This window comes from Pleurodeles waltl, chromosome 7, assembly GCF_031143425.1.
Source record: "Pleurodeles waltl isolate 20211129_DDA chromosome 7, aPleWal1.hap1.20221129, whole genome shotgun sequence".
NCBI lineage: Eukaryota > Metazoa > Chordata > Amphibia > Caudata > Salamandridae > Pleurodeles > Pleurodeles waltl.
This window is the reverse complement of record NC_090446.1, coordinates 5,205,578-5,218,678: the sequence shown is the minus strand read 5'-3', so window position 1 is coordinate 5,218,678 and position 13,101 is coordinate 5,205,578. Positions and strand designations below refer to the sequence as shown.

The 13,101-nt window shown below is 45.6% G+C and overlaps 1 protein-coding gene across 2 annotated transcripts in view; it reads left to right on the top strand.

Moving 5' to 3' along the window:
- The window catches only part of LOC138303499 (zinc finger protein 75A-like), a 56,731-nt gene that overhangs the window by 18,820 nt on the left and 24,810 nt on the right, over nucleotides 1-13,101 (top strand). For both annotated transcript variants that reach the window (XM_069242679.1, XM_069242678.1), the window contains exons 2-6: nucleotides 1,508-1,634; nucleotides 2,738-2,830; nucleotides 5,876-5,989; nucleotides 7,892-7,993; nucleotides 9,729-9,824. In XM_069242679.1, the coding sequence (XP_069098780.1) occupies nucleotides 1,508-1,634; nucleotides 2,738-2,830; nucleotides 5,876-5,989; nucleotides 7,892-7,993; nucleotides 9,729-9,824 (532 nt within the window). The remainder of the gene's footprint in view (nucleotides 1-1,507; nucleotides 1,635-2,737; nucleotides 2,831-5,875; nucleotides 5,990-7,891; nucleotides 7,994-9,728; nucleotides 9,825-13,101) is intronic.

Below are 13,101 nucleotides of genomic sequence, written 5' to 3'. Positions count from 1 at the left end.
GCTTCCCTAAATGCTAGATTTAGGGGCATTTTGGCGAGAGAAGGGTAGTAGCTAATAGACTACTTACCCTTGGGGTCACTGCACCCCATGTTTGACCACTGCTTGTGGGAAGTGGGCATACCCCTGTCCCAGAGTTCCTAAATCTGACATCACCAGGGTGGTGGAATTTTCCTGGACTGGGCACATCAGGTAGCTCACCTTATGGGTGTGCCTGGGTGTACTCCCCATGCCTCCTAGCTTAGCTAATTTCCCACGTGGCCTGGTGCCTAAATGGGCCTCAGGGCAGGGGGTGACATCCAGAAGGTCTGGGGGTATGTTGGGGTTACATATCAAAGGCGGCAGGGACTTTGAATTCCTTGGTCTTGGTATGCAGATTCACTAGACATCCTGTTAGTGCAGGTGATTACACCTCTTGTCAGAGTAGGCATTGCTTCTGCCATCCGAGAGCAAGGGCTCTCACCTCCAGGGGATCAGAAATGCATCTGTGGTGGCAGGGTGGACTGTACCAGTCAACCAGCACACTCTAGTAGGCTTCAGGGGGGACCTCTTAAGTTATGCTCTGGGTGCATGTATTAATAAATCCATCACTGGATGGATTTATTAAAATGAGGGGTTTGTACCAAATACCATAGGTTTCAGTGAAGCCATTGCATAGCTGGAAAACTAATTCCGACCAGTGCCCAGTACATACTTTAAGATGGCTTCCCTATTCACTTGTAATATCTAAGAATTGATTTTGACATCACAGGGGCATATCTGCTTGTGCAGATATGTCCTCACGTGTAGTGTAATCACCCTGCCTGAGGGCGGTAAGGCCTGCTGTAGGGTGACTTACACATACTTCATGCAGTGTCTGCAGGCACGGCACACAGCTTGCAATGACAGCTTGCATGGGTATGGTGAAGGGGCCCGTAGGGTGGCTCAATTCATGCTGGAGCCTTAGGAACCCTCGTCAGTACTCCATGCCCTAGGTACCAGAGGCACCACTTACTAGGCACTGCTAAAGGTATTGCCAGTTGGGGAACAATTGCATAGTTTTAGGGAAAGAGATGTGGCACTGGGGACCTTGTTAGCAGGAACCCAGGCACTTTCTGTCAAAATTACATCCAATACCAGGCAAGAAATGGGGATGACCATGTCAGAAAGTGGCACTTTCTACATTTACTTGAACGTAAAAAAAGGAAAAAAAAATCCTTCAAGTGCAAATGCGCAGACGACTTCCGCTTGCCTCCTGGCTCTCAGAGCTGTAGTAGTCGGCAGCTGAGACGAGCAGGACAGTTACACAGACAGTATTTGAGAGTGCTTCCTTCCAGTTTTGCGTCCGTACCAAATCTTATTGATAACAAACCATTACTGATTCCTGTTTATAGGAAACCGAAGCGGAGTAGGTGAGCGGCTGGTTACAATGGAAGCAGTGTTTACTTGAATGAGTGTGTGCTAATTTTGTGCTGTACGTCTCGGTGTTGAGCGGCTCAGCATAATGTGAAATTGTAATTGTCTGTTGCAGGTACAGGTCACCATCCAAGACACCTTTGCCTGTTTCTCTAAAGAGGAGTGGAAACTTTTACAGGAATGGCAGAAAGAATTGTACCGAAACGTGATGAAGGAAATCCACCAAGCCTTGATTGCCCTGGGTAATGTTACGCAGTCAGTCTTTTAGAGTCTGTGATCGGAGTTGCTTGATTTTTCAGATTTGTAACTGGGTTAGAGAAAGAAGTGCCCTTCTTGCCTTGAGGGGACCCTGGCGTCATGTGCTACTTTAAATTAAAGTAGGCTAGTGGACGCAATACTCATAGGAACTTCACACTGAGCTAGAAACAAGTCTGTAATCGGTGGGGTTTGCGCCACATTTTCCTGTGCCTATGTAGGAGCAGATGCTAGATATCACAAGTGGGATGGGTTTGGGGGTTGTATCAGAAGGATAACGTTCAAGGAGGGTTTTATTGGGTCCCTAGGAGGAAGGATCTCCAAGTGCTTCACTTCCTGTGAGTGTCATCAGTGTGAAGTTCACTCTGTCTGTCAAGATCAATCTATCCTCTTTCTTGTGTTTGTCTTTTTCTCTCTCTCTCTCTCTCTCTCTCTCTCTCTCTCACTCTCACTCTCTGTGTGTGTGTCTCTCTCTCTCTGTCTCTCTCTGTGTGTCTCTCTCTGTCTCTCTCTGTGTGTCTCTCTCTGTGTGTCTCTCTCTTTCTCTGTCTCTCTCTCTGCGCCACTGTCTGCATTCTAAGTCACCCTTTTTCTCGCACGACTGTTTGAATTGTATGCATCTCTCTGCACATCTCTCTGCACTACACTCTGTAGTTACATGTACTTATTCTGTATTGTTTTGCTTACTCAGTGAAAGGTTGTCAAACCATCAGCGACTTACAGCGCCATGTTTCATCATAAGGTCTTCGCCCAGTTACAGGTGAACTCCCGAGTCTGATTTGTGCTTTCTAGGCGCTGGCGATGGAAGAATTCTCTCTTCCGAGTGTGAGATCCTAGTGCGGCTAGAGAGATAACTTTCTACTGTTCCTTAGTGTCCACTGCATCTCACACCTACACTCAATGCTGTGGCGACAGCCTAGGACCAAAACTAAAACCTTAATTCTTGTTATCACCAGAGCATCACAAGTTTAACAACGAGAGGGTTTTGTTAGGATCCTTTGTTAGACGTGAACCCCTTTTGTTTTGAGCCTTGCTCCCCTTACATAGCGCCTCAATCTCCATTAATGACTTTTTTTCTTTTTATTGACAGGGCCTCTGATTGCCACCACAGTCTCTTCACTAACAGCCAAAGAAAAGCAAGAGCTACCTTCCAGAGGCCACCCGGAACCCGAGAGAAGCCATGGTATGCATTTCTCTTAAGTGGCGAGTCTGTTAGCTGCTAGCTGGCTGCAGACTTAGATATGACTTCCAGTGTCCCAAGGTTGCAAGTCTAGATAAATGCAGTTTGTGAGATAGAAACAGAAGATACACAGAAGTGCATGTACATCACAGACACACTTGGCTTTGGTTGGTACAGCAGAACTCTGTCTTTGGCCTGCGGTGGGTGGACATGAGACACCGCAGAGGAAGAAACTGCAATTAGATTGACCCCTGAATCAATCTTTATGACCCACAATGCCTGCCTTTTATTCCTGCATACAAAAAACGTCCTTTTATCTTGAAGTAAACTCTGAAAATGAAAAGAAACGACTTCATAACAATAAGAATGTCACAGAAAGGCCACTTAGTGGGATAGGTAACCGAGCAGTGAGGAAGTGAAGAGAGAATACTGTACCTTTTTAAAGAAATGGAGTGAAATTCAAGCACTAGTGCGTGGTTGGGCCGCCAAAGAATTAGATACAGACATAAGTCTTGGAAAGAGCCAAGGTAGCCATGAGTGAATATATTGCTATGAGGTAAGAAGCAAACAAAATTAAAACGTATAAAACGAAAAAGACCTGGGGGACTCAGAAACGAGGAGCCAGCCCTAGTCTAGAGATCATGGGTTTGGGGGACAGTGATAGTGCAGCACCCCGACACCTCAAATGATGCGATTAGTGTTACCGCTGATAGGAATACCACTACGAGGCAAGGTGTGCCCTGCTTAAGCAAGAAGACAGATGTGAAGGAAACTACCAGCTAATGTAATTTACAGGTCTGAGTACATGTAGTACCATTTACTAGGAACTTCTAAGTAAATTAATTGTGCCAATTGGGTGTAGTCCCCAGGCGCTCTAGCATTGGTTAGCAGAGGTAGAGTGCACACAGTTCTAAAGCCAACACACAGTAATTCAGCAAAACATGGATGCAGGCATAAAGTTTGGGGAAATGTATCACACCAAGGAGGTTAGGTGTAACAGGAAGATATATTGAATCTAGCATTGTGGAAAGAGGAAGTCATCCAGGAAAGAAGCAGTAACTAAATCACAAGGGTGACCTCAAAGAAACGGAGAGAAAGAGACTGTGAGTGGATGATACGTATATATTCATATGAAGAGAACACCCAGTGAAAGACACGCAGAGCAGTATCAGTGTAGAAACAGAACCGCCCGGGGAGAAACAAGTGCGCCGTTAGAGTTGAAAGAAGCAGTTACACCAATGTGAGAAAAAGAAGATGTGAGACATCCGGGGAGAAGGAGCAAAGCAGAGAGAAAAATACACCCTGGGTGCAAAAGATGTCCCAGTAACAGCTTATGTCAGAAAGCACACGTAACGTGGTTCCAGTGCCAGGCTCTGTGTCTCGTTATTACAAGACCGCAAGCGTGCTCCAGCAGTCAATGCCTGGATTTCCCTTATTGATCTTTGTTTTCTCTTTGGCGTTTGCGTATGTGAATGTGGAGATACACCAGCTTCCCTCAAGAGAATCTTCAGTCGTAGGACACTGTTTGCTCCCACTTTGGAAGGTGCAGAGGAGACCTTTCCAAAATGTTGTTGCATTCTTTATTAAGATTATTTCATATTTCTCTCCTGACCGAATTGAAGAACTTTAATCATTGGCAAAAAAAAGTGTTCACTCCTTTTACTGTAGAAACCGCACGTATCATCAGCAAAGTAATCAACCCAACTGCCTCTGTACTTAGGGGGTTCATAGTTATTGGAGGAGTGTTACAGATGCTGATATATGCGAGCTATGTTGTCCATTTCATTTTAATATAATCTTTGGTTTGTTAACCAAAATAGTTTTAAAGGCAATTGGAGAAAACAAAGCAAGATAACTTTTAGGCTAGTTCTGTTGGGCCTAGGGAATGTGGGTGCAACGGGCAATCCTTGTCACACGTATTCCCTGTTGTCCTGGAACCACGCAGCGTGTCCTGTGTTCAATGAAATGCAAAGGCTTTGTTGTTACATTAAAAAAAGCTATGAAGAGGCCCTCTAGGTGCTTTACACATGTTTATGTTTAGGCCCAGTGGCTGGCTTTACGTCTGTTCTTGTAGGTTATTATTCATTTTATCCCAAGGGGTTGGTGCTAGCTTAGTGTTGGACTTAGGCTCTCACCTAGAGGAGGCTTGGATTCAAGCTCAGGCGGTTAGGAGTCGCTTAGGCTCTCACCTAGAGGAGGCTTGGATTCAAGCTCAGACGGTTAGGAGTCGCTTAGGCTCTCACCTAGAGGAGGCTTGGATTCAAGCTCAGGCGGTTAGGAGTCGCTTAGGCTCTCACCTAGAGGAGGCTTGGATTCAAGCTCAGACGGTTAGGAGTCGCTTAGGCTCTCACCTAGAGGAGGCTTGGATTCAAGCTCAGGCGGTTAGGAGTCGCTTAGGCTCTCACCTAGAGGAGGCTTGGATTCAAGCTCAGGCGGTTAGGAGTCGCTTAGGCTCTCACCTAGAGGAGGCTTGGATTCAAGCTCAGGCGGTTAGGAGTCGCTTAGGCTCTCACCTAGAGGAGGCTTGGATTCAAGCTCAGGCGGTTAGGAGTCGCCTAGGCTCTCACCTAGAGGAGGCTTGGATTCAAGCTCAGGCGGTTAGGAGTCGCCTAGGCTCTCACCTAGAGGAGGCTTGGATTCAAGCTCAGGCGGTTAGGAGTCGCCTAGGCTCTCACCTAGAGGAGGCTTGGATTCCAGCTCAGGCGGTTAGGAGTCGCCTAGGCTCTCACCTAGAGGAGGCTTGGATTAGGCTGTCACCTAGAGGAGGCTTGGATTCAAGCTCAGGCGGTTAGGAGTCGCTTAGGCTCTCACTTAGAGGAGGCTTGGATTCCAGCTCAGACGGTTAGGAGTCGCTTAGGCTCAGGCCTACGAGTTAATGCACTGAGCGAAAACTCGAGATTATGAGTTATACTTCGGTTGGCTCAACCTCAATGGCATCTGTCCTTGTAATGTCAGCCTAATTATACTTTGGTTTGAATTAGTCTAATTGATGTAGTCCAAGTGACCCATATTCGTGTAACACTCAAGAGTTGTTACCTTGTTTTCCAGCAAATCTTTCACTCAATAACGACACATGTCCAGAGAAAGACGAAGAGCCGATTTCAGTGTTCCTTGATCGTCATTGCATGGAAGTTGAAAGAAGGATCACTGACCCCAGTTCCGGTGAGTTTATTTTCAGATGCTGCCAACATTTTACAATGCTTGAATTGGGGTTCGGATGCCCCTTGAAGAAGGTTATTTCTCCCACAGTTAAATAGTACTAGAATTATCTACCCTGTTACCCCTTTTCGACAAGTTATCTCTGCATCTCTGATGATATTGCACTGGCATTAGTCACCGTCTGACCCCTTTTCAACAAGTTATTTTTGCTAATACATTGGTGTGGGTCTGGCATTAGTCACCATTTAACAACCCCTTTCTACTACAACAAGGTAGGTCTAAGTAATGCTGTTCTTGAGCTGCATGAGTAAGTGATCCATTGCTTACAGTTGCCTACTTATGGCAAGCACAGCAGGACAAATATCCCTTCTTGATGTGTTACTGCATGCTTAGTGTGTGATTGTACCTACTCCCACGCCTCGCTGGTCTCTAAAAGGACTTTTATTCTACATGTACAAGGTGAGTCATTCCCCGTACCTTGAAGCTCCTTACAGGACCATGCGAGAGGTATGTACAAGGTAATTGATTCCCCGGTACCTTGAAGCTCTTGACAGGAATATGCGAGACGCATGTACAAGGTAATTGATTCCCCTGTACCTTGAAGCTCCTGACAGGACTGTGTGAGAGGCATGTATAAGGTTATTGATTTCCATGTACCTTGAAGCTCCTTACAGGACCATGCGAGAGGCATGTACAAGGTAATTGATTCCCCGGTACCTTGAAGCTCTTGACAGGAATATGCGAGACGCATGTACAAGGTAATTGATTCCCCTGTACCTTGAAGCTCCTGACAGGACTGTGTGAGAGCCATGTATAAGGTTATTGATTTCCATGTACCTTGTAGCTCCTGACAGAACCATGCAAGAGGCATGCACAAGGTAATTGATTCCCCGGTACCTTGAAGCTCTTGACAGGAATATGCGAGACGCATGTACAAGGTAATTGATTCCCCTGTACCTTGAAGCTCCTGACAGGACTGTGTGAGAGCCATGTATAAGGTTATTGATTTCCATGTACCTTGAAGCTCCTTACAGGACCATGCGAGAGGCATGTACAAGGTAATTGATTCCCCTGTACCTTGAAGCTCCTGACAGGACTGTGAGAGAGGCATGTATAAGGTTATTGATTTCCCCCGTACCTTGAAGCTTCTTACAGGACCATGTGAGAGGCATGTACAAGGGTATTGATTCCCTTGTACCTTGAAGTTCCTTACAGGACCATGCGAGAGGCATGTACAAGGGTATTGATTTCCCCCGTACCTTGAAGCTTCTGACAGGACCATGCGAGAGGCATGTACAAGGTTATTAATTCCCTTGTACGTTGAAGCTCCTGACAGGAAGGACCATGCGAGAGGCATGTACAAGGCAATTGATTTCCCCCGTACCTTGGAATTCCTGACAGTATTGCGTAAGAGGCATGTACAATGTTATTGAAACCCCTGGTACTTTTTCGCTCCTGGACTCTGAGACCCATGGCCGAGGTGATAAACTCTCTTGGACCCTTTAATCTCCTAACATAACCCTCTAATAACATGTAGATGTTGATGGACTCTATAGGAACCTTTAACCCCTCTCCCCCCCCCTTGACACAACTCAACACAGCTCTTTGCTAGGCCCAGCTCTTCTCGTGTGATTCTTTCATGGACCTGTAGATACAAAGTGCTTGAGTCTGTAGGGACCTTGAAGCTCCCGACGTGACCCTTCAATATGGACACAGTCATCGGCCTCTCGGTGCCTTTGGTCCCCCAGAGCTTGGACTGTTTCTAGGGACCTCTTCAGAAGGTGGTTTTATAGACATAAAAAGGCTTGCACCAGCTGTCTTCGTACTACTGCTTTCTTCGTTCATAGTGAACCCTCTGAGACAATAAACATTCATGCTTCGGTTTTCTCCTGTTTTGTGCTCTAGGACTTGAGATCACTTCAGTGCACATTAAGGAAGAAGAGGAAGACTTTGACTGCTCGGATCACCACAATAATAAGGAGGTTGTGAGTGCCAACAGCCAGGCGGGTGAGCGAACTTTGCTTCACTTCTTGGCATCAGAAGAGGATTTTTGTTCAGTGAACACATTTTATTATTTATGTTCAAAGCAGTGTTACAGAGGCTTTTCTTAATAGCACTAATATCATTCACAGCTTTAACAGTACGCATGAATGTGCAAAGCAAAAGTGAAACAATCAAGCACTAACTGATCTGAGTGGTACCTGCTGCCCTATTGGAGGATGCGCATTTCTGTAGAACTCCAGCATGCACATCCTCCAGTAGGGTAGCAGGTACCAATCAGATCAATTTCGAACCCAGCTTTTTATTTTAAAAACAAACCTATTCAAAGTGATTTATATTCTAGGTTCAATGAAGGAGTGATAAACATAGTGAAGCACAAGGAATGTGGGCTTCTGTTCAATACCTACCCAGGAAAACGAAACCATAGAATGATGGGTAAACATTAAAGAGAGTTCAGCATCATCTTCAAAGTCTTTCAAAGTCCCTGTTATATAAATGTTTGCTCTAGTATTGTTCCTAAACTGTAGCCGGCTGAAGACGCACACAGCCTTATGTAGAGCTGGGCCTTGCCTCGCCACCCCGGGCAGGCCCAGCCTGCTCTGTTTAGGTATTGCTACTAGATGGGTGTTTAGGTATTCAACTGAGTGTCTTCCACCTCCTACAGTAAGAGATGCTTCACTGAAACATGTTCCTGTGCGTTAGAATCAAACAGCTCGACTTTGGGCCCGTCTCCCAGTAGGGCATTGTTCCAAAACTATTGTATTTCATTAGGATGTTGTTTTGCAAACCTAAGCTCTGCAGCAGGGTCCTTCTGGCTTTTCTTCTGGGTATCTGTCCATAAAAGCCATAATTGTCCAGTCTTTATGCAATAGTAGAGTTATGAATTCTAGCGTTTACTGTGATCACAGAAGTCCTTCACTCTCTGTTTGTAGCTTTGGGGTTCTTTAGTATCTCTGGGAGCATCATAAACTCAGATCTTGGGTGAGCTTTCTAGGCTTGCCACTCCTGCATAAATCCGCAAGTGTGTTAAGGTTTCTCCAGTTGTAAATAATCTTTCTTACTGTGAACTTCAGAGTTTTGGAAATAGCTTTATAACCCTTCTCAGGCTCAAGAGCAGCAACATTATCTTCCAGAGACCGACAGGGATCTCTTTTGACCTTAGCGCGGTGTGTTACCACCGAATACTGCAGACCAAACGGACACAAATTCCGATGTTTTTATACAAGTGGCTGCACTTGCTAAAACTCACGTGATCGTGCATTGTTTTGCTGCACCTTGCTCTGATTGTCTTCTTAAATAATATGCAAGCAGGAAGGATGCCCCTACTTGTTCCCAGAAGGCCCCTGGATGTAAGTGGTGAGGAAGTGAATTTTGCATATTATTTGTTGCAAGGCAAGGTTAGATGTATCTACCGTTCCGACGTGGTGAGCAATCAAGAAATATCAGACGTAATGTAATCTGTCAAATCCTAGGATGGTAAGAGAGTGTACTTTCTTTTTATCCAAGAATAAACATATATACCCAGCTTCGTTTTCACTGTTGTCTGGGTTTGTTTCATGCAAGATGCGATAGACGTTTGTGTTTTATTTTATTATGAATTACGTTTACTTTTGTCCCTTCACCCAGCTGTAACAAGCAGGCGTTAGCTCATTCTTCTTTAGGGAGCATAAATATTCTTCTTTGCTTAGGCACTGTGTGCTTCTGCATTATGACACTCAATGACTCTGTGCTCTCATTGCAGGGCATCCAATTATTTCATCTCTGTTTTCACAAAAAATAAAATCAGAGGAAGGAATGTGTCTACAAGAGAGCACCAAGCACGAGAGGAGAGTCTCAGGTGAGTCACAACGTATACCTGGGGTAAAGATAAGTGAGTAATTGGCCAGGCATCAGGAGCACAAAGCACCGGCTTCATTCTACAGACTGATGCGTGAAAAATGGGATGTTTGCTAAAAGTCAACTTCCTGTAGGACATTATCAGCCAGATCTTTTTGTGGTGTCTCAGATGCAGACTTGTAGATCTGCTATGGAGGATTTGAAATGTTTATTACCAGCGCCAGTGAAGTGTCCCTTATCTTGGTGACCTCTGGCTGACACAGCACTGCACTGTGCTAGAAATGATACATCGAGTCCTGAACGGGTGATCTTCGTTCACAACCTTCCAGAAAGGCCGTCACCAATCCTTGAATTTCAGGCAACAGAGAACGAAGGAGAGTGAGCAGTGGGGAGGCAAGGACCAAATCTTCTGTTAGAAGCAAATGGAGAAGCAGTCCCAGGCACTGTTACCCACGAGAGTATGAATTGAGATTGTTAGTGTATCAGGAGCCCGTGGAGTTCCCTGAAGTGTGTTGTGATGTGAGCTGTGTGTGTGAGGTTAAGGATGAGTCTAGCTGATGCGTTCTGGATGGTTTGTGGTCTTCTAGTGGATTGCTTGATGATCTTGGCCTTCAGGGTTTTCCCATTGTCCAACTTGCCAGTGATTAGAGCATGACTGACATTTTGTGTAATGTTGCCTGGGCACCATCTCCAGGGTGTGGAAGCAGGAGCAGTGACGGCATTGACTTGTGCGATCGTGCCAGTTTGCTGTTGATGACTATTCTAAGGTTTCTGATGTGGAATCTGGATGGGGGTCTGCGTTCGGCCGGCCACCAGTTGGAGTCCCACGGTGAGGTGATCTTGCCTAGATCGCTACTTCAGTCATGTTGGTGTTGAGTTTGAGATGGTTTGCTTTCATTCATTTAGCAGCTTTGGTCGTACAGGCGGTGGCCTGTTGCTGTGTCATGCAACCAGTATCAGCAGAGTAATGCTGCCAGGCTGTAGAGTACCCTGAATCCTCAAGTCATGGTTGCAGCCATGGATATTGTACATAGAACATGGTCAAAGGCCATATCTTGTACCCAGTACCCGTGGGGCATGGTTACATGGAAACTGTGCAGAGAACATTCCATCTGGCTTTGGTCTGTACACGGCAACCCGACAGCATGGCCACATGCCATGGCTTTTGGTCATTACCTAAAACAAAAGAGTGATGGATAGAATATTCATATTAACCTCAGCCACTGGTCCCAGTCGATCGTGTTTGTGATTGTACCCAGCCATATGCAAGTCAGCCCTGGTCGCACTCCAGTAGAAACAGTCCAGCCGGTAGTGCTAGAAACAAGGTCTTCTCCGAATGGGAGCAGAAGCAACTCAACACCGTTTTGGCCGATTTGGGTCTCTTCAGTCTGGTGCAGCTTGGTTCCAGTGGCACAGTGAGGAAAGGACCCACTTCTGGGCATACGTGTTGCACTTAGGAGATCACAGTGAAGAATAGAAAGTTGATGGATGGAATGCTGGAATTAATCTCAGCTGCTGGAGATCACCCTTGTCCCATCCCACTCCATCATTCTCATGTGCTGGATCTTCTTAATGTTAGTGACTTCGGAGGCACATCCTAAATATTTAGAGTGAAATGCTCTTAGAAACACCCACCACGGCTTGTGTCCAAGATCACTGCTGGAGCACATTATTTCAGCACGAGTAGTAGCACGTATCACGAACCTGAGCACTTGCGCTGCGTGGCACCGCTTATAGCAGGTATTCTAGCACGGACGTATTGGTGGTGCATGACCTGTGGAAATCACCTTACAAGCATGATCACATACTGGTAGAGTACACTGAAACCACGTGACATTTTGGCAGCTCTAGGGTGTTTTGAATCATACGATTGGTTTTGGCGTCCATACGGATGATTCATTTTTCAAATGGCTGTTACGTGGGCCACTGTTGGTAGCTATACGTTCTGCATGAGATTCACCTATACATGGGGTGACAAGGTTGGGGTTTAAGCACATAAATAGTACTTGATTTTGGTTTGATTTCATGAAGGCGGCTTGCACATCTGTTCAGTTATGTTATATTATATTTTATTTTATTTTTTATATATTTTTATTTTGTGGGGGTTCTGTATTGTAGTTACCTAAGTGATATCGAGCATGTTTATTTGCAGACACCCCTGATGAAGAGTCATGCAACCTGAAATTCATTGGGTCTTTTGAATGCCTGCGTCATGAAGAAACCAACATTTGTAACATATGGGATACATTATTGATGATATTGATTGGGTGATAAAGCATTGAAGCTAAATGCTATATATTATTGATTGGAACAATAAACAATCTTAGTACATTTGTTTCCCAAGAAGTGCGGAATGAACCCGTGGGTCCAAGTTTAAGTGCCACAGGCAGCTGGTGAGTGATTCCCACCACTGGCATGCAGAGTTGGTCCATTGAAGAAGTGCAGTCTGAGACACTGCACACAGCCTGACGCCACACATGCATAGAACTGCTCACATTGTGAGAGAGGAGTGCGCAGGCGGAATATAGTGTGTTTGTCTATTCTTAGAAACAATAAGTGAACAGGGAAGCCATTTTGAGTACACGTGCTGGACACTAGTCACTACGTGGTACCAGCTACATGTTTGCTTCACTGACAATAGGGATGTTTGGTATCAAACATCTCGTATTAATAAACCCTTACTGATTCCACTGATAGATTTATTAATACATGCACCCAGAGCGCACCTTAGAGGTGCCCCCTGAAAACCTACCAACTGCTGGTGGGCTCAATGACTAGTTCTAGCCAGCCAACCTGCCCCCAACAGACAACTGTCTGACCCCCAACGGTGCGGCCCTTTGTTTTCTGGAGGTCAGAAATAAAAGCCTGCTCTGGCAGGGGTGTCAACACACCCCTCCCAACAGGATGACCCTCAAATTTGCATTCCAAGGCTGGAGGCATCAAACAAGCCCACTTCCCTAGGTATGTAGATCTGGCTTCCCTACAAAGGAGAAGATACCGACCCCCAGGGCCCATTTGGCACCTGGACAAATTAGATATGCAAGAGGCGTGTTGCATTTTCAGGCTGGACACACTCCTAGGGTGACCAGCCTGAAATTCACACAGCCTTAGGAATTCCACCATCTTGCGTATGGTGGAATTAGGATTTCTGAGACAGGGTGATGCCCACTCCTCGAAGGAAGTGATCATCTATGGGGTGGAGTGACCCAAAGGGTAAGGAGCCCATTAGCTACTACCCTTCACTACCACCCCCTAAATTGAGTATTTAGAGGACCTTC